This window comes from Pinus tabuliformis, chromosome 1_2 (genome assembly GCF_031772625.1).
Source record: "Pinus tabuliformis cultivar Carrire ecotype Pingquan chromosome 1_2, CPIR1, whole genome shotgun sequence".
Classification (NCBI taxonomy): domain Eukaryota; kingdom Viridiplantae; phylum Streptophyta; class Pinopsida; order Pinales; family Pinaceae; genus Pinus; species Pinus tabuliformis.
The window spans coordinates 11,894,460-11,917,218 of NC_142298.1; the positions used below are offsets into that span (position 1 = coordinate 11,894,460).

At 37.8% G+C, this 22,759-nt stretch overlaps 1 protein-coding gene across 1 annotated transcript; it reads right to left on the reverse strand.

Annotated features, from left to right (window-relative positions):
* Positions 1–11,345: 11,345 nt before the first annotated feature.
* On the reverse strand, positions 11,346–13,831 carry LOC149204070 (protein NUCLEAR FUSION DEFECTIVE 4-like). The gene has a single exon (XM_089394626.1). The coding sequence runs from the start codon at positions 13,585–13,587 to the stop codon at positions 11,743–11,745; it is 1,845 nt and encodes a 614-aa protein (XP_089250752.1). The 5' UTR covers positions 13,588–13,831; the 3' UTR covers positions 11,346–11,742.
* Positions 13,832–22,759: the final 8,928 nt, after the last annotated feature.

The window sequence follows — 22,759 nt, forward strand, 5'->3', positions numbered from 1 at the left end:
GTTACGGGTTTGGGTGTGGATGTTTCCATTTACATATGCACATACGGAAAGGAATAAAATTTCCAAGAACATAACATAAAGAAAAGTCGCTGTCATTTAGGTCGGTGAGTTTGCTTTATGGGCGTGTCCATTTTCAAAGAAAGATTTGGACCTAAGGTTACGAGTTCGAATGTCGGCATTTACTTTACTAATCACTTTGGAAAGCCTACCCTTCATTAGCTCAATCACTAATTTTCCTTCTTTTGTTTGTAGCTTTTTTTAATTTCTCCTCTTGTTGGGCTTTTTTTCTGATCATCTGCCCATTTTTAAATCAATCCCTTTTACTTCTCATTTCTAGATATATTCCTCTTTTCTGGGGTTTTAAAGCTTATTCCTTTCCTCTCTTTTAAATTCTTATTTTTTCTTGCTCTTTTGTTTTCCATTTTTAATTTTAAGTTTTTATCATCTAATAATTATTCTTCTTATTCTATAAATTATTTGATTTTTATTAAATTATTAAATTATTATTTTTTATTTATTATTTTTTTTTTTTTTTATTTGTCCCTCAATGGCTCTCAGTGCTGGCAGCGCCTAACCAGCATACCATAGGGTATTCAATGCGCCGGGAGATGCACGGGAGATAGCTCGCTAACACGCGAATTCGGAAACTCGCCACTAAATAAGAAAGGGGAATTCACGTGTTACCGGCTATCTCCCCTGCATCTCCCGGCGCATTGAATACCCTATGGTATGCTGGTTAGGTGCTGCCCTCAGCGCTCACTATTTATTCTTAAATCTTTCTCTAACTTCTTTGTCCTTGATGATAGGTAGAGTTTCCACTCAAAATTTTGAACATAACTTTCGGAACAATAATTCAACACGAACACGTGTGGAAACTTGGGTCTACTTAGTCTAAATTCTACATAATCTAAATTTATTAAATAGAAATAGATATGAAATTTATTAATATTTAATTTTTTTAAATAAAAATTTAATATATAATATAAAATTAAATGATGCATTAAAAAGATAGATTGATTTCAATATTTAATAAATCTAAATTAATTTATATATAATTCTAATTATTAGTCTTAGGGGGCAACTCAATTTGTGATCAAAGTAATGTGAATTTTGAGAAAACTAAGAGATCCAAGGTTCAAACCCCCCTGGTTGTGACCTCGTTTATGGAGAGGAGGGCAGGTCATACACCCCTAGAGGTTTACTAGTATCTACGTGTCAGGCGAGTTGCAGGGATCCTTTGTGATACAAAAAAATTATTTAAGTTTAAATTACCTAAAAATTAATTAAATTAGAAATCTAGTATAATTAAAAATATATAAAAAAAAGCTTATGTAACCAAACCACCAAATCACCAAACCAAAGTCGATGATTCAAGACATAACTTATTATTCTTCTTGTTAAACACACACAAAAACTAATGGGCAGATTTAGATAAACTCGTCTAATTGCATTATATTCAAAGGTTGTACATATTAATACATAGTTTTATGACCCTTGGTTTTCATCTTCCAAGAAGTTGTTTGAACTTCAATGACTGGAAATTCTTCCACACCAACCCTAACAAATTAGATGTCCAATATTCCCCCCCTTAATCCAAACGAGTGTATATGAGTCCAAGAAGAGAGTTGAAATACAAAAGTGCATGATAGCCAATGGTTGGATGTGCTCTCTGAAATGGTGGTTTAAGGAATACCACTAAGAAAATGAGATAAAATAACCTAAAGTTTCTACAAGTGGTGGTTTAAGGACGACCACCAACTCTAGGTTCAAAGAAATTCCTAAAATAATTTCAAATCTAGCTAGAACTGAAAGTCTTATATGAAGTGGAAGTGCTCCCTAATAATGGTTTCAATATGACTATAGACTAATGTAACATAAACTAAAGCCTTCAACAAGTGGTGGTTTAAGGATCGTCACCAACCAAGTTATTATTATAGAACATAAATTTGTCTTTGGCTATGAATTTGACTCTAGCATTGGTCAACTCTAGCTCTAGACTTTGGGAGTTGGATTTGGTTCAAGCTATGGCTAAGATTCGCTTGATATATCTTTAAATATAGTAGTTGACCATCAACCCCTCACCCTCCCCCTTGTCAGATACAAGGTGAGAATATGAAGATATCTCCAATGCAAGATGTGTCAATACTTGAGAATGAACTCTAAGGTGTGATCAATATATCTTCTTGGTTGTTGAAGACCATTGCCAAGAAGCGTTCCATCCTAGGTGAATCTTTCCTCTTGCAGGAGTCTTATGTCTAGAGAATCAGTCTGAATAATAACTATGTTTTCCACAATGCTCACAAGGATGAAGATCAAAACATTGATCTTTCACATGGCCAACTCGATCATAATATTGGCCTTTGATAATCTGAAGTAGTTGTGGACGGGAAGAAAGTGAAAATGAGCTCTCTTGAAGGAATCAAACACTTTGAAACTATTTGTTTGGAGTAATCTGGAATGTGAAAGGACATATCCTTGTAATATATAAAACCAGTTATGTGCTTGTTGTTGATGACTTCTTCCCAAGGCCTAATGACATACCTGGGAAGTGCAAGCTAAACCTCTACATCTTCATAAAAATCTGTTCCTAAAACGACCTCATATTGGTAACTAATCTGTTCCAATCAACAATAATTGTCATCCACCAATTGTTGCACCACATAATGACAAGAAATAAAATGAGAAAATGGTGATGGCTCTTCTAAGTACAATTCTTCAATAACAGACCCAAGTTTCCTTCCTACATTAAAATGTGCTTAATATTTATAAGCAATAAAGAAAATACCTCTTTCCTTCTAAGGCATGGCTACTTTTTTGAGGATGCAACTTTGTAAATGTAGAAGAAATATGACAAAGTTATGACTACAATAGTATTGATATCAAGGCTCCATATGGCTTGCAAAATTCTTACCTACATTCTAATTCTGACCCTCCTTCTAGAACAATCCTGGATCTCTCCAACAAAACCACTCCTACAAACTTAAGTGCATGACCCCAACGATATGTAGTTTTTTTTTCCTTAACTCCAATTAAAAAGGTATATCTCAACTGGAATGAATGTTTCCTCGATTCTTTCTTAATTCAAAGTGGGAATGTTATTTGGTGTAGTTGTTGCATTTGAAGTGTAGGTAGCACATTTGAAAGAGATGGAAAAATTTCTGTGAAAGTCGAAATACTACCTTTGTTATTGCTAGCTCACATCCTTTCTTCCTATGTGCTTAGCGTAAGAGAAGCCACAAAATCACCTTTGGATTTTAACATCGACTTATCTTTCCCCGTCATGCCACACTCAAAATATTTGTTCATAGGTGCACTAGAAATATTTTAGATATAACTCTTGGCATCCATACATAGAAACATATAAAAAAGATAAAAGAAAGAGACATGGAAAGAGGATGTGTTGTGTTTCAACCCCACCATCTGCTATACTTTAAACTCTGCAACAAAGGAGAAGTCACCCTTTTACTGATAATAATGAAAATCCACCTGAATGAATTCCCTGATGAAGAGAAGAGTTCTGACACAAAACCTATAAAACAAAAAACGCCTCAACTCTTCTTGCCTCAATGACTGTAGTGGTTGGAGGACGACGTTAGCAAGGAAGGATACTTACGAAGGTTATTTTGGTCTCTGTCATAAATCCTTGGTGAATTATCATGTGAATGTTTTTTCTATTCCGCTTTGAGGAGGTGCCATGAACCAACCAAGCATCTTTCTGTTTGGGGAAATGTCAGTACATTATCTGCTCCAATGAGATGAGAATTTGGTGACTTGACAGTCGATTTGGTTTGAGTGTGAGGTACGTCCGTGTGCTTAGCATTAGAAATTGTCAAAAAATTAAACAAATTATAATTAGCTCCATAGTTATGACTTTGAATCTGTGGTGTGAGAGAAACAGTGTGAGGATTTTGAGCTGCAAACAAACTTACAGAATTTGAGTTTGAGCCCATGATTCCTTTTCTTTTCAACTCTTCCACCTTCTCAATAAACCTCGGAATATGTTGGATACTGCAAGTTGGAGTGAAGGCCCTGGGAACGTTGAACGGAATAATTTCTTTCCAACGGCCAAAGAGTGGACGAAAACTTGCCAGAGCTTGTTTTCTTCATCGAAGTAGGTTGAAACGTTGTCTGGAATCTTGTCACCAAATGCAGTGGGTGTTCCTTCTAAGATCTTTGCTCTGGTAGATTCCATAGAGCGTTGTCACATGCTATATGTACTGATTCTGAAAAGTAAACAACTCACAAGCATTTTGATAGTGCATCGAGCGCTAACAGGTGTAAAGAACACCTAGAATAGAGTAGGCACATAAATCACAGAGTAAATACCCTTATGGAATAGTTTGCTAGAGAAGTGCCTAGGTTTAGCCGATCTTATTATTGTTAAGTGATTGATTTTTATACGTGATTCCAATAAATAATATTAGTATACATATGAGGTATGTGTATGTTAGCTACATATCCACACCTCCTAGTACTCTAAAGTTTAATATGTTAGATGATTAATTAATGGTTAAGCATGATTAATGATCAAGTTTATGGTTAACCTTAAACTTGATTAATAGCTAATCTTGATTAGTGATTAATTAACAACTTGATTTATAATTAATAATTATATTTTAAACATCATTTATTTAATAATTAAATTAATCAGATTCTTTAAGTTTGACTAACATTTCAAAGACACTATTATTTTATTGAATTAATAAGGGGTGGTTGGGGAATGAACTACCAAGGTGTTAATTAAGGGACATAGGGGTAGGTGGAGTGATAAGGAGGGATGTGGTTTGAGGAGGGTGTTAAGGGGGAAAGTCAAGGCATTGAATTTGAAAGAATGGTGAGGGGGCAAGAGGTTGAGCATTGATGATATGTGGTTGGGATGGATGAGGAAGGGAGGCATAAAGCGTGAGGAGGAGGACAGTGGGGTGTAGGTGGAGGTCAGGGCGGGCAATGTTCTTCTTCTTTTTCAGAGTTGGAAGTGGGGAAAGAGAGGAGGAGAGAACTAAGAGGAGAGGAAGGAGGGAGAACATATTGGTTTATTGTGGGAGGGCGTTGGATCTATTTTGGACACATTATAGTTGCAATTAGATTTGGGCTCGAAGGGCTAGGGAAGTTGTGGAGGTTCCCTATGCCAGGAAATCTAATAGATTTTCCTGGTTGATAGTGTGACATATTTAGTCGAGTGGTTTCAATATGAGAACCACAACCGAGATATCATATTACGTAGTTTTATTCTTCTTGTTTTATTTATGTAAATCGCTAAGTTGACATCAAGTTCCTTACATGCTTTAATATGTTGTAAATGAAATGTGTTATTTTTCCTATATGCAATTGTCAAAAATTATTATGTTGTGAATATGTTATTTCTTTTTACTTTGAAATTATAAAAAAAATATTTATAGTTGAGGACTCTAAGTTGGTTCCCCACACAATCAAAGACATGCATAGAACAATCAGGTGTGTTAGGTTTATAATCTGGCAAACAAAGAAGCAGAACACTCTGGTGGTGCAGTGTTGACACACATAACCGACATAAAGAGAAAGGACACAATATTGATGAGTGTGAATAGGTTAAGGCCACACAACTTGTTACTCAAACTTAAGCAAGATAAAAATGATATTGATGACTGTGCATAGGTTAAGGCCACACAACTTATGACTCAAGCTTAAGCAAGATAGGAATGTGCTTGTTATAAGAATGATATTGATGAGTGTGCATAGGTTAAGGCCACACAACTTATGACTCAAACTTAAGCAAGATATGAATGTGCTTGTTATATCATGTTAAACACACACAAAAAATAATAAACAAAATTTAGATAAAGTAGTGTGATTGCATTCTATTCTCAAATTATACATATTAATAAATAGTTTTCTGATTCTTGATTTTCATATTCCAAAAACTTATTTAGACTTTAATGACTATTAAAATTCCTCGACACCAACCCCATAAATAAGTGTTCAACCCTTTTTAAGTAAAAATATTTAAATATCCAAACTTCTTATTTAAATATTACAAGCAACATGTTTAAATATGCAAACTCAGTTAAACTAAGAATTGACCCATTACCATTTAAATTTTTTTATGGAACTGACCAATTAGATTTAGATAAAAAAAAAATAACTGAAGTTTGAAAATCTTTGAATTCTCAACTTGATGTATAATCAAATTGCATTATCCAAATTATTATATCAAAAACTTAGCTTATTATTCATACTTGCTTTTAAAGTACAAGGAACTTGGGTATTTCTATTGTTCACTTTAAGCCAGTAAACATATTCAAACTATTCAAAATTTCAAGTTTATAAAAGGTGTCAACATTTCACAGGAATTCCCATTGTTTAAAAATTTAATGTGCCACAACAATCTACATTGATTTATGGGACCAATTATCACTGAGAGAAGACATGCTCCCGAAATTTGGCATTCTAGTAGTAAAAAAAACTCCGCGGTCTTCTAGAAATCTAGTATGACCTAATGAGGACCGAACTCAGACTACAGGAGAGACCAAAGCCAACTTTTTGTTCTCAAGTATAGCTAAAGCAATTAACATTCTGATAGTGTTTAGTTTAGCTACATGGGTGAAGGTTTCTTCATAGCCTATACCTTCTTTTTGTGAATACCCCTTTGCTACCAATCTAGCTTTTAATTTTTCTATGGTTCCATCTACATTAATCTTCAGTTTGTATAACCATTTGCAACCCATGGTTTGTTTTCCTTTAGGAAGTTCAACTAGTTCCCAAGTGTTGTTTCTGATTATTGATTCATATTCCTATTCCATGGTTGTTTTCCATTCTCTACATTCATTTGCTTCTTTATAACTAGAAAGTTCAACCAAATTCATCATACTAGTTATAAAAGCATTTTCCCTATATCTTGCAGGCAATTTAGCTTTCCTACCTGATCTCCTGAGAGGTGGGGTAGCTTTAAACCTTGTTTGATCATTATTTTCTTCCTGTTGTTGTTGCTGTTGTTGTTGTTGTTGTTCATATTTTGCTTTTGTCTATTGCTGATCCTGATTGTTTTCTGCTTCTTCTTCCACCAAGTACGAAATATCCCATTCCTCATTGTGCTTATCAGATTCTTCATGATCCTGCTCATGGAATATGAAATCTCTACTAACAAAAATCTTGTGAGTAGAGGGATTAAATAATCTCTAAGCTTTATGTTATGAACAATACCCTATAAAAGTACATCTGATGGCTTTCGAATCTAGTTTTCTTCTATCTTCTTTTGGAACATGGGCAAATGCTTTAGATCCAAATACTCTTAAGTGTTTTACTGCAGGCTTAAATCCATATAATGCTTCATAAGGAGTTTTAAATTCAAGACTCTTTGTAGGACTCCTATTTTTCAAATAAACTACAGTATTTAATGCTTGAGCCCAAAACCCATTCGAAATATTCTTACCTTTCAACATGCCCTTAGCACATTCCACCAGTGCTCTGTTCTTTCTTTCAGTTACTCCATTTTGATGTGGAGTATGGGGTACTGTGAACTGCTGCAATTTTCCATGGTCTTTACAATACCTGATAAGCTCATCTTTCCTGTATCCTCTGCCTTGATCGGACCGAAGAATTTTTATCTGTTTCCCTGTTTGCCTTTCAATCATGTTTTTGAACTGCTTAAAGTATTCAAATGTGTGACTCTTCTTACTCAAGAAATATACGTAAGAAAACTTTATGCAGTCATCAATAAACAGTAAAAAATAAAGTGCACCTCCTAATGATTGTGTTTGCATGGGTCCACACAGGTCTGTATGCACTAATATAAGTATATCCCTTTGTTTCTTTTCTACTCAAATAGGGAATTCTTCTCTATGCATTTTTCCTAATGTACACGCATCACAATCATTATGTACTTGCTTTAGCATAGGAAGATCTCTTACCATTTCCTTCTTCTGTAATAACAACAAATCATTGTAGTTGATGTAATCAAATCTCTGATGCCATAGCTCTTCTGTAGTCAAACTCATAGCTGTCAAGGATCGAACTGGTGCAAGTCTTACATCCAACTTGTACAGACCTTCTGTTCGAATTCCTGTAGCAATTGTCTTCATGTCATCTAGCAGATTTTTAATATAACAGTTAGATTTAAAAAATTCAACTTTAAGATCTTGATCTGTGATCATGGATACATAAATCAAGTTCTTTGTTACACCGGGCACATACATGACATTATGAATTTGTCTTACATTACCATTAGGTAGAATGACAGGAATTTTCCAACACCCTTTGATCTGATGACTTCTATCATCACCTAGGTAAATCTGTGCTCCTTCGTTGATTCCTTTAATTTCTTCGAACCAATGCTTGTTCCCTATCATATGTGTTGATGTTCCTGAATCTACATACCAGATGTCTGCATCAACATTGTCATCAAAATCTGCCATAAACAATTTGAAATTCTGCACATGATTTTCATTCACGAGATGACTTGCATGTCGTTTCTGCTTCTGTTTTTCTTCATTATATTTCTTCTTCTTGCACTCCCTAGCAATATGACCAAGTTTTCCGTAATAAAAACATTTAATTTCAGAGTTGTTTCTATTCGGATGCATACCTTGGGTCTGATTTGGTCTTTTCTTTGAATGTCCTTCGTTTTGTTGTTGCGGATTTCCTTTCCCTTTGAAGAAGTTCTTCTTCGCCATCAGTGTAAGATCGACACTCTGGGGCTTCAAGGTCGATCTTCTTTCTTCTTCTTGCATCAGTATTCCTGTCAGTTCTTCAAACTTCAGGATTTTCTCTCTCGCATTTATCCCAGTGATGAACATTTGGTAGTCATTGGTCACACCATTCATGGTAATTGTTACAAGATCTGTATCGTCAATTGTATGACCAATGTCTGCCAATTTGTTCTTCAGATCTTTAATCCTTGCTATGAAGGTAGCAACTGTCTCATTCTCCTCCATCTTCAGGGATAAGATCTTGCTCTTCAGAAATAGAAGACGATTTGTATTCCTGATCTCATACAAATCCTTCAGAATTCCCCAGATCTCGTTAGTTGTCTTACACTCTCTGATGTGTGGTATGATGCAGTATTTCACTGACATCTTCAACAACGTCTTTGCTCTACCTTCTCGCTTCTCCCAATCTGGGATTGATGCTGATCCAACTATTGGCTTTGGCTCATCCCCATTTACAATCGTCCAAGCACTCTGCACTTCTAACAGAGTCTGCATCTTGAATTTTCAATTTGCATAATCGGAACCATCGAGCTTGTTATGCTCATTCAAGCATGCTTCAAACATATCATTATTCATCTTGGAGATTTAGACAAAAAAATTTCGACAGGTAAAAGAAGATGTTAGATTTACCCCAGATCTGTGACAAAGACAGATCACTGATCTTCAATGTTGTTTGATCGCACAGCACACCCGTAGATCACCATAGCTTCCTTCACAACCTCCAGACAACCGTTTATTTTCAGCATTTGCAGCTTTCTCCAGGATGCAGTGTTCTGTTGGCCTCCACAGAGCCTTTTTTTGTTGTTTACATGATTGTCGCAGATATACACCACTTATCTGAGACGTTGTCGCAGGTGTATTATGATTTCTAAATCATCGCATTTATTCTCCTGAAACCTGCGACGATTTCGGTTTAGTCGCACCCTCCTCTCAGGTTCCTCAGCCTTGACGCTTTGATACCATGATAAAAATGGCAATGTTGTATTAAAAGAAATAAAACCCACTGGTCAGCTCTATGAAAGAGAGTCTGAACTAGGAGAGTCTGGCTATGCAGTACGCTCTACATTGCTTATGTACATTACACAATATATAGTAATCACAGATTTAGGGAAGTTAGAACAATAACCTAAAAAATAGAAACTAATTCCTATCCTGAGGTCTTGTGAACCAAATCACTATTCTAAGATATTCTCCATTATATCTAACAGTTAAGAACATAACTATAGTTAGATCTTTCGCTTGCGCATCACAACCATCCAGAAAATAAGAACCTATATGCAGTCAAGCTAAAAATGTTTGTGAATCAATATCTAATTTTTTGGTTTTGTTGTAATATGTGCAGTCAAGCGAAGCGAAAAATGTGCAGGCATGTTTGGGATCAATATCCAGTGTTTGTTTTTGTTTTAACCTTCTTCTACCGGTAAACAAGAGGATGCTTAAACCACGTAGACGATTTTAGACCTGGTTTTACTTGTCATTCTTTATGTTTCAGAATTTTCATCCACTGATAAATCTCTGTAATACACCCAATCAAATTAAGATAATATATGCATTATACTCTTAGATTATTATGAGTACCCCTTAACAATAGATCCATTCATAATGAATTCAAAACACCATAACCCTATTCATTCTAGTGATTAATCTATTTATTTTAATAGAAAAAGAATAAAAAATCGAGAAAGTTACAACAGAAACACAATTCCTTATTTAAGAAACATCACGTGTATTTATATCGTTTATGTTGATAATATTAATATTTTTATAGAATTTAAAATATATTTATAGAAATAATATTGCTCCATTGCCACGAACAAATCTTATAATTTTATTAAAATTTAAAATGATTTTTTCATTAAAAATTTTGAATTTAAAATAGATATATGTTAATAATATTTCTTCTTAATATGATTGAGATGACTGTATATAAGCGATATTTCTTCTTGGCTAGGAGAGATTCAGTGATCGATGATAATGATGTATCGGCTTTAGGTTAACTTTTGTGACTCTAATGGTAGGTTTAATTACGCTGAACAACTGAACAATATGAAGGATAAAGATCGGTAGGAGTACAGAATATTATTGACAAAATAGGATAGAGAAACAATGTTGAGCTACAAATAAAATGGTATCTGTTATAGCGACGAGCATTGTCAAAATAGTATCTGTTATGGTAAGGCATAAAAATATTTTTGAGATTTTATAAGAAAGTAAAAATACAATTTTTGGCTGTATAGCAGTATATTTGATAATTAAAAAAACTGGACTTAGAATAAAATTTATATATTTTAGATTTTAAATATATTTTGAAACTTAATTAAATTTTATTGGTATAGGATTAAACGGTTTAAAGATAAAATAGACAATACATATATCAGTAGATATTTCTGAGATGGAAACTAATCTATCATTTAATAGCCGAGTGTTTTTTAGATAACATCTCTACCCTTAATAACAAAACATACAACTCATTACAGTTAGAAATTTTTGACATGAAAACTAATCTAGCATCTAATAGCAAAGCTTCCTTAGATAACAGAAAACCTATTACTATTAAACACCTCTATAACTAAAACTAACTCAACATCTAATAGCAAGATTTCCTTAAATAACAATTATACTAACTCAACATCTAATAGCAAGATTTCCTTAAATAACATATACAGGGAAATTATTTTTCTTGTATATATATAAAAAACTCACTACTCATCATATTACTCCTCTAGTTGACCAGTTTTAGTTTGCCACTATTCTAAATGAAAAACACTTATGCCGGTGCTTCCATTGACCCAATCCACAAAGACTTCTAAATTCCTCTGCAATATAAATACTTTTCCCTACTGAAATATTTTCATGTGGTTGCTCGAAAACCACAATATCTCACATGGGGGATGTAAAATACATTTAAGTCTATGAGCTTTCTGAAATTCGGTCAGTGATAATTGAGGCACCAGGCCACGAACTAGGGTTTTTACCAAGAATTATGGAATGAACATTCTTGGGATCATCCACAATTTTGCACCCCTAGTTAGCTAACTTTTATATCCGGCCTGCTCAGCTATATTGCTGCTTTCTGGATTTCAACATTGGTTGTCTGCACATTGCTCTTATTATCATATTGGGATGACACTGGATTTTCTGGTACTCGAAACCTGGCATATATATCAGTTCTGTAAAATTGCCTTGTTCTCAAAACAAGAATGCCAGAAATCAGAGCTCCAAAAAAGGTCACGAGCGTCATGATGATAAACGAAAGCCGAAAACATTCGTGGCCGGTGCAAGTAATCTGAGCTTGAGACAAACAGTTCTGGAGAGCAGCACACTGCCTTCTTGCTTCTCGGTCGTACAAATTTCCCACAACTCTCACAGACAGAAGATAAGATCCCAAGGGGCTTGCCGCTGCTCCAAGATTATAGAGAGTACCGTAATACTTGAGACCAAAAAGCTCCGAGATGACAGCAAACAATACAGGCCACTGAGCTCCAAAACAAAGACCAATTATGATGGATGCAACGTACAAAGAACCAGGAAGAGCGAATGCTATGAAAATATGCCCAATACAAGCAACAAATAAAACTATTGTCATCACCAGCGGCCTGGGAAATCTATAATTTATGAGAAGGATCTCTGATAAAAAACCAGCAACAACACGACCTAGAAAATTCCATATGCTAATAAGAGCAACAAAGGTGCTTATATTTTGGTGGGTGTAGCCAAGAGCTTTCCCGATCTGTCCCATATTATCAATGGCGGTCAGAGTTGATCCAACCCCACAAGTAGTGGCCACAAACAGGATCAGCATATCGGTGCTTACGAGAGCTTGAGGAATTGTAAAGTCATCTCCTCTTTTGGGGCCTTTGAACAATTTCACAATACGCGATCTAAGAGAAAATCTCACTTTTTGGCTGTGATTATCAGTAGATTCTGCGCTTGTCATCAACATTCCTTCGTTTGGGTAATGTTGGGTTTCGGTTTTCTTCTCTTCATTTTCTTTTGTACTCACAGTGATCTTGGCATGATCTGTAACTTCAATTTCTACGGTTGAGCTCTCGGTGAAAATCTGTTGCTGCTTCGTTTTGTCCATCTCTGCCTTTGCAATCACCACGAGAGGAAGAGAAAGGAAAACCACGATAATCGCAACCACGATTCTGTACCCTACAACTGAAAAATGCTCTGTGCCATTCTCAACCACTATGAGAATCATGAGAAACCCTGCCAATCCCAGAGCTATGTAGAGAAAATGGTAGAATCGCTTCAGTTCATTTTTTTCTGTGGTCTCCTTTGTGGGACGAACTATAAACATGACAATCAGAGAAAGTGCACTGGGCAACCAGCCCAGCAGCAAAATCACACCAGCAGATCCACTGGCACTATTCCCATAAACTGCATGATATATCTGAGTAAACATTGCTCCACTCAAACCCACAAATCCTTTCAGAATCCCCAGCACAACTCCCCGGCTCTGCGGGAAATTCTTGACACAGGTAACCATAGATCCTGTGTTGGCAAATGTCTGGGAATTAGCTCCAATGCAGATATACAAATACATCTGCCATAGCTTCGGCTTGGCAACTCGTCCCGTTACAGACAACCATACCATGGAATACCCAACGATATTCATGATGGCTCCGACCAAGAGCACAACCCATGGAGGACTGATTTCATTGAAAAGACCCGCAACAACCCCAAGATTTCCACCGAGATCCTTGAAAAATCCCAAGGTATCCAGAGTGCTCTGGTCATAGCCCAGGGCTGTTTTGATTACTTCTGAGTAGAGGCCAAATATGTAGGTGCCACCAGCACAGGACATAATAAGGAAGGACACAAACAGTACAAACCATCTTCCCTTGACCATTCTTTTAGCCAAATCAAAAATATCCTTTCCCTCCATCATCTTCACCATTTCTACTAGCAGGAATCACTCTGGCACTGAGTATTGAATATGGATAACCAGAACTCCCCGTAGTCTATAGCTAGGCCGGTACTCAATACAGTGTCTCTGTATTTTAAGCTATAGGCTAGGGATAAAACATGGCGTCCAAACCCAATGGCGAAGATGTTTGGATTGCCAGCAGCATGTCATGCACCCCTTAAATAATAATTGGAGCATTTGAATTGATAGGTGAAGCGTGCAACAGCTAAATAGGGTTTTGATAGGCTGGAGCTAATCAGCCATATATTGGGTATTTAATGCTATCAGAGCAGCAGGTCACTTAGCCAGATAACACAGGAGCTGGTAAATATTATTTAATGTCGAATTTGCCCGCTCCCGTGTTATCGCTTTAAGTCTCGTGCTGCTCTGAGGGCATTAAATACCCAATATATGGCTGATAAGCTCTTTCCGTTTTGATAAAGTGATGTAAAAAACGCTTTGTTTTTGGCTCAGAAAATTCCGCTAATATTAACGTATTTTTTTCACTAATTTCACATTTTTCTCGGTTAATTTATTAATGTTTATTTAGGAAAACTATATATTTATAAAGATAATTATTATTCTCTGCTTTTAGTTGCTATCTGCAAAAAACAAATTGACTTATTATTGCTTTTTGACTTGTTATTGTTTTTTATTAAAAACCAATCCCAAAAAAACCATACCAACTAGAAATCTGGAAACAAAATTTCACACCTGCCAATTATATTCGAGTCTCAAACCATTAACCTGTTCTCTGATATTATCAGGGAAAAAAAAAAAATTTGATAAAATCCCAAATCCAAATCTCAAAAAAAAAAAAACAAATTTATTTAAACCTTTTATTAGCTTCCACAGAGGCTGCCTTGCACTGAATGATTATATCTTGTCGATTTGTGGGTTATCCACTTTACACCTTTAACCAAACATATATCTGGTTTATTTCTGGGTTATCCACTTTACACCTTTCACCAAACATATTCAAACTCCTTCTCTTTCGATGTACGAATTTAAATTAAACAGTTTAATTTAAAAATTCTATTTGTCGGAATGAATTTATATTTAATTTAGAAAAATATACGATACATATTTTATGTATATCAAATCTACCTATACTCCGTCCTCACACATTTCCATGTCAATTTCGTATTTATTACTTTATGATTGGAAAAAATAAAATTATTTAAACAATTTATTGATGGGTTAAATTAGCTACATTGCATTTATTCTTTTAATGATAATATAGGATGGTAGTAATTACACTGTAAAGTGTTTCTCTCTTAAACCAATTCCTCTTAGTGCATACTTTTCATCACTCTTTGTTGTTTGATTATATTTTTCATCACTCTTTGTTGTTTGATCCAACGTTAGACGATTGGATTGTCTTAGTCCGTTGATCTAATTGCACCGACACAGACGGTTTTATGTTTCCCTTTTCGCAGATGTCGTCTTCTTATACAATTCTTGTTATGTGTTTCATCGGCGACGGTTCTCCCACATCCTTACCGAAACTACCCTACGCTTGTTCGCTTGACACCAACGAGCCAACGCGTGCTCAGTCATAGAAGGGGGACTGCCATGTGTTATAGACATTTTTGTGCCTTACAGCATTGAGCATGAACTGTCCATAATCCAAGGGATCCAAAGTCCCTAAAAGAGTTGTTCCTGCCCCTAAAGGAACAAGGTCAACCAATGACAACTTCTCCCAGAAGTTCTCCACCAAAAACAACTCAAAAACAGTCAATTCAGGATCAATTTAGAAGCTCTTCTAGCTGCCTGCGTTGCAGTGCACCCCAGTACACTAGCTGGGTGCGTTGCAACGCACCTAAAAGCACTACCAGGGTGCGCTGAGCGGGAAATGACAAATGGCAAACTCATTCAACGAGGTGGAAAGACCCTAGAAGCTTCCAGAATCTTCTCCAATGACACTTGCTTCAATGAATTCGACTAGTGATGAGTAAGAGGCTCTCAACCTCCAAGTGGAAGCAAGAACTGACAGAGAGAAGCCACAAGTCAAAAGATAAGCTGACTCATCCTCTCTGCTTACATCTATATATGGATCTCTCACCCAGAGGTTCAGGAGGCTCGAATTTTGTACTTTGCAGAGAATTGCTGTTGGTTTGAGATTGAGATTAGTACATTGGGTGATTTATGCTTTGTTGGAGGAGAGGAAGGGATTCCTTTGCTGGGAGGTAGATGCTGGATCGGAACTCACTTGGTTGTATCTCCTCTTGGATTTTCTTATTCTATCAATAAACTATTTGAGTTTCTCCTACATGCTGTGTACCAATGATGTTTTGTTATACTTACATGTTTAGCTTAATCTGATCTTGAGCTTTTTATGAATGTATATCTGTATCTTCGTGTAGTTTCTCTCTCTTGTGATCTTGCAGGAATTCGGTGAAGCTGGGCCGGTGAAGGAGCAAGGAGCTGAGAGCCACTGAAGAGAGGAGTTATTGGATCAACAAACTAGCGGAAGACATAGGTTAGTTACATCCTTTCTCCTCATTTACATTTCATAAAGAAGAAATACTCAATTAGTTTTCCTTGTTTGTTGCTAAGGCACTATCACACCTTAGAGTGGGAAAGGGGCATTCCGAATGGATACTTTTCCCAACAACAAATTGGCAACTCCACTGGGGACCGTATCTTGTTAGTTTATTTGTGTTTCTATTGTTATTCTTCTCATAAACTCGGGAGTGCCGAATCGAACTGCATTTGCCATTTTCAAATGCAAAGTAGAGATTTGCTACTCTAGTCCATTCGCTGGGTCTGTTTATGATCTGAACAGCTGATCCACAAGTGCTCTAACAGCCCTTTGTGATAGATCTTAGTCCTCCTTTAAATCATCCCTCTAATTGTACCTAATTGATAGCTTTTATCCGGCCAAAAACTGTAGATTAAATTGCAAACCGTGACCCAGAACCCAGAAACAACTCTCGTTTCTGCTTCAGCGCAGACTCTGTGAAGAGGTTCTGCATTTCAACGGAGGTCCCATGAAGGCTACCTGCGCTGAAGTTCAGTTTCTCTGTGCTGGGGGTGCGCTGATCAGCCTTTGCCTTGTGCAGCTGTGGTTCCTTGCTTCCTTTTGCTCAGTTTTATCTATGTTTTTTGCAGCCTGTTATCAGTGTGTGTACCTATCTGAAACCCCTTTTCTTTGCCTCAATTCCGCCTCAGTTGTATAAAGAAACTGTATTTTTTCTTTGTGTATTTGTTACATCATTTGTAGTTTCCCATCACAAAAGTAAACTAGTCATACTGTCGCCCTTAGATCTAGACCTGTCGTAAGTGTCGTTTTGATCTTAGGAGTGAGTTTGTTTGCTGTTCACAGTTGATTACGCTTTTACTTTTGTCTTTTGGTTTGAATTTATGCATTTCTAGTGTCGAAACAAGTAAATCATAAAGTGTCGTAATCGTCTTTTTGAGTTCAAAAAGAAACTTGTTTGTGTTTTCACTTGAAATCGAATTCAAATTTGTACAACAGCTTTCTTTTTAGGCATCAATATTAAGAAAGTGAAAACAAATACATGCACTGGTGCATTTGCATATTGATAGTTTGCATGCTTTGATTTAGGAAAAGTGCATTTACAGTGTGCTCTTTGCTCTTTGAGAAAAGATTGTGTCTTTCTTTTCCCCTTGTAGCTAGGATTTTCATTGTTGAAAAGAGATAAATGCTTGCTTATCATCTTTAGACTGCATTTAGGAATTGTATCATACATCTCGTGGTGATCCAAAAAGGCAAACTTCTAAGAAAGATCAACCTAAAATAAATTGAATGAACTTAACAACGCTTTGTAACTTAACGCACAACATAGAGGTCTAGGCTAGAGACGTGTTCCGGCGTCGTAAAACTTGGTCACTGGTCGCCTCACTGATGGTTAGGTGATTCCTCCTGAGAGACGATAAGTGCCAGTACGGATTGTGCTCCCACGTACCGTCGAGTATATATTGGGAGACCCCTATAGGCATAAAACCTTTATCCATAGGAAGCCGTGTCGGTCGCCCTACTGATCGCAATGCACTAAACACAGCATTCGGGAAGATTGACCGCCCGTACCTTAAAAAGTATTCTGCGGTTTTGCGAAAATTTTGGCACACCCTCTACCTAGAACTCCAGAGCAGTTCCTTTTGGCCTTTTTCAGACTCTATAACGGAAAAAGTCCATCCGAGCATTTGTCACTTCGGGCTCGTTAAAACATCGAAGGAGACTAGAGTCATCTTTTGCTTTTTCTCGACTCTTTAGAATTGAAAAAGCAAGTTGTGTCTAAGCGTCGTTAAAATTTATTTTAAACGGAATATTCATACCCTTTTTCCTGCGTTGATCTTTAGGTTGAGAAAATGGAGCCTACTGACCAAGGAATTCCCCTTGGTGGAAATCCTAGTCCCTTCTCCTCTTGGGGAGATGTTGGTGCGCCCCATATGGCCACATTGTCGCTTCCAGGACTGACAATTGGCTTGCTAGCCTGGCTCTTCTCAACCAATGTCGTTCAGAACACCACTATTCCTGAACAGTCAAATCAGCAGTTAGATCAGTCCAGAGTTACCCACCAGCCTTCTACTTCCTCTAATTCTTCCTCTCTCCCTTCCTCTTCGCTTGACAAAACTGGTAAAACTAAAAACCAAGTTCCTAAGGAGAAGAAGGAAAAGAAGAAGAAAGAGAAGAAGAAGAAGGAGCCAAAAGCGACTGGGGGCAGACGAGTGGCGTCTAACGAAAATCCACACACAGCACTGACTAGGCCTAAATCGCCATGTGTCATATGCAAGGGAGACCATTTCCACAGAGATTGTCCCTGCATCCCTCGGATACTAAGGGACTGGTCTCCCCGTTTTCACAATCCGGTGGCATCAACCTCTGATAGCCAGGTTGAATGCACACCGTCAACTAGCGAAAGTGAAGTCCTTGGACAAAAAGGGAGAGCTAGATCTCCCTGTAGACTGTGCGAAGGCAATCATGCCATCCACCGTTGTCCCTTCTTAGACGAAGCGAAAAGAGTTTTGGATGATCGTCCGGTTTCACCGTTACGACTTCCTCCTGGATATAAAAAACTCTTGCCGAGTCCTTCGTTAGTTGAAAATCCAGCCGGCCCGCTCAAGTGGTCAGCTGAAGCGCCGGTCATTGAAGATGAACCAGCTGAATCCATACCCGACGAAAGTCAAAAGGTCGATGCGGCAGTTGACCCGGTCTTGCCTTCAGAGGTTTTGTCTTCGAATGATACAGTCACTGAAGAGGATAAAGATGACACCATCCAAATTCTCTTCATCAACACAGACTCCGAAGAGCACGGGGACAATCCCCCCATTCCTTTATCGCAGGAAGGAAGTTCGTCAGAGCGATACCTGGCCGTCTACTCGGTCCCACCACCAAGCAACCTAGTTGTCTCCTTCGACTGGAACCAACTAGGCAGACCCCACTTGCCAGCAAGCATACCATTCAGAATTATCGTCCAAATATACAGAATGGTCATGGCTGGCACCATCATTGATGAAGGGGCATCTGTGAGTATCCTTTCCTCTACTGCTTGGAAAGCGCTTGGTTCGCCAACGCTTTTGCCTGAAATGAGAAATCTGATAGGCTTTGATAAAGGAACCAGTCGACCTTTAGGGATCCTCCCTAATGTGCCTATCACATTGAAAGGGAAGACCGTTCAAATGAACGTGATGGTCGTTCAAGGACCCTTGGTTTATAACCTACTCCTTGGACGAGACTATATATATTGCATGGGAGCCATCATCTCCTCACTCTTTAGAGTAATATGTTTTCTGCACAAAGGAAGAGTGGTCAAGCTCGTGGACCAGCTTTCATTTCTCGGATCACGCATCGCAAATAGTCATATACCATCCCTAAATGGTCTCTTCACGCAAGAAATGTCTCGACCCACGGTCTGTCCTCCCGATGAGCGCGAGTAATTCGGAGGGATATGACTGGAACCCAGGGGGCATGCGTCTTGGTCTGCTTCGGCAGGAAAACTTTGGGTATAGGGTAGGTTTCCGCGGGAGAATATGACCAGTCTGTACCCCGTCCGTCTTGGAAGAGGGGTTATTCTAGAATAATATTCTTTTGTCAAAGTTATGTGTTTGGCGCTCGTTGTCACTCACCTTTGTCTATCTCGGTAGACATCGTCGAAGAAGTGTTTTGTTTGCTGCGCAAATGAGACAATCTTTGGTAACCTGAAAGAGGTAGGCCTTTCCTGGTAGAACAAATGTTTTATCTGCAAATTGAGGGGTAACCTTGAAATCGTACTTTATGCCTGGGGGCATGCAAACCTTTTTGAGTGCAAGCAAGGGGCGGCTATTTATTTTTTTAAATTTTTAGGTCCTCCCTTTAAACCTGTAGGTCTAACCCTTTAAACTCGTAGGATTAGTCATTTCCGAGCTTGCATAAAGAAAGGATTCCGGAGCATAGCTTTGGTAAGGCGCAAGCTCCATAAAAAATGGAATCTTACATGAGACATTCTTATCATATGACTAGATTATCGAGCAGTTTTAGCACATAGTTCATGCTCGTTAAAAAATAAACATAAGACCGAGCAGTGTTTTTCCGCGTTTAAGCTCGTTAAAAAATGAACTATCCTCCGGTAAATAACCACCGTGAATGTAACATTATCAGCCATTAAAGCCTTGGTCGTGTTTGCACCGTCACCTCCACTTTTCCATTGGCCGATCATTCACCTCCATTTGATTGTTTACCCATTTTGAGGAACAGCTACGAAGAGTGATTTCACTAGCCATCCTTGTGACACTTCCGTGATTGGAAAATTCCAACCCTTACCTGGAATCAGTTGCTACCCGTTTATCACTCGTTCCTCAAAAGACGAGTCTTCTTTAAGCTCTTTTCATCTGACTCGTAAAATATGAAAAGATTGCCGAGTTTTGGCCTTCCAGCTCGTTAAAGCGATCGAAAGTGCTATCCCTCCTCTAGATTTTAATTTTTTTGGACCTGAGGGATTATTGCACAAAAAGATCGAGCGCTTGTTTTGTTCGGCTTGTTAAAACTATCGAAAATTCATCCCTTCTGTATTGTTTTATACTTTTTCGGACTTAAGGGATTAGATGACGAAAAAGGACTTTCGGAGTTAACTTTACGTACCTTTTCAGACTCTCTAAAAATGAAAAGGACCGAGTTATCTTTGTCGTTAGACTCGTTAAAAACATTAAATAGCGACAAACTTGTCTTTAGACGAGAACGAGTTTCACTATCGCTAGGCTCGTTAAAACATAGCGATGGGTTTGCCCGAAGGGCAAATTATAGAACAAGCATATGTTATCCTCCTCAAGCTTGACAAAAATAAAGAGGTACTGGTCAACAATGACTGGGGAAAAATTGGGAAGAAACTCAAAGAACCTTTATTGGTAGCAAGTCACTCTTGAACATGACACTTCCACTCCGTGCCTGAGTCGGGTTGGGTTGTTTCATTCACCGGTCACATCACCATGGTCTCGCCATACCATCCACCTTTGGGGTAAATTCTACCAATCTATCACATAAGTGTCGTCGATATGTTCAAGAGAAGTCATCCAGAGAAGTCAACCGTGTCCCATCCACTACCATACATTATCCTTCATTCTTTCATGACCGCCACCCTGAACCATATATCATCAGATCGTTTTCGCCTCCATCAAAATCATTTGCTCCGTTCCGTGTCACTGATGTGGGATACATCAAGGCCCTCCTTTGACGGATCGCTTCTTGTCGACATCAGCTCATTATACAAGAAGTTGATCTAGGAACATCCCCTTCAGTACTTTGAAGCTTGCATGCCTCAATGGCAAGTTTCTCACTTCCGGTGACAGGTATACATCAATGACCTTCGATCGAAAGATTTTGCGTGGTGTTCGACGCCAAGTCCTTTATTCACACCATGTGAATTGTGCTGCAGTACCTTGAGGGTCATTATCATTATCGGTGATTCCTCTCGCGCTTGTTAACAGTTTACATCATTGACTGGTAATCAAGCGATGTCTTTCCATGTTCGACTTCAGAGCATTTCTCACATGGATCGACTTGTACTTAGAGTGAAGATCGGACGAGATTGAAGACCCCGGATCTAGTTTCATCCATCCGGGCTGCGATATATATTCAGGGGAAATAAAGACATTGACATGTACAGCATTGTAGTACAGATAATCATCCTACCAAAAGGATGGTGATTTCATCAAAATCATCAGTCTACCATCAGACGATTGTCTGTTCTATGTACAGAAAAATGAATTTATAAAGCTGAGCATGGGAATGCCCACCTCAGCTAGATCATGAAAACAATATGAAGAATAATGTATTGTATTGTATCTTATTACAGGTCTCCTCCCAGCATTGAATGAACTTCGGATCCTCCTAATAAAGCATTTCACCCGATAAACGGCCTCATACTTTAGGGGGCAACTGTTATAGACATTTTTGTGCCTTACAGCATTGAGCATGAAATGTCCATAATCCAAGGGATCCAAAGTCCCTAAAAGAGTTGTTCCTGCCCCTAAAGGAACAAGGTCAACCAATGACAACTTCTCCCAGAAGTTCTCCACCAAAAACAACTAAAAAACAGTCAATTCAGGATCAATTCAGAAGCTCTTCTAGCTGCCTGCGTTGCAGTGCACCCCAGTACACTAGCTGGGTGCGTTGCAACGCACCTAAAAGCACTACCAGGGTGCGCCGAGTGGGAAATGACAAATGTCAAACTCATTCAACGAGGTGGAAAGACCCTGGAAGCTTCCAAAATCTTCTCCAATGACACTTGCCTCAATGAATTCGACTAGTGATGAGTAAGAGGCTCACAACCTCCAAGTGGAAGCAAGAACTGACAGAGAGAAGCCACAAGTCAAAAGATAAGCTGACTCATCCTCTCTACTTACATCTATATATGGATCTCTCACCCAGAGGTTCAGGAGGCTGGAATTTTGTACTTTGCAGAGAATTGCTGTTGGTTTGAGATTGAGATTAGTACATTGGGTGATTTATGCTTTGTTGGAGGAGAGGAAGGGATTCCTTTGCTGGGAGGTAGATGCTGGATCAGAACTCACTTGGTTGTATCTCCTCTTGGATTTTCTTATTCTATCAATAAACTATTTGAGTTTCTCCTACATGCTGTGTACCAATGATGTTTTGTTATACTTACATGTTTAGCTTAATCTGATCTTGAGCTTTTTATGAATGTATATCTGTATCTTCGTG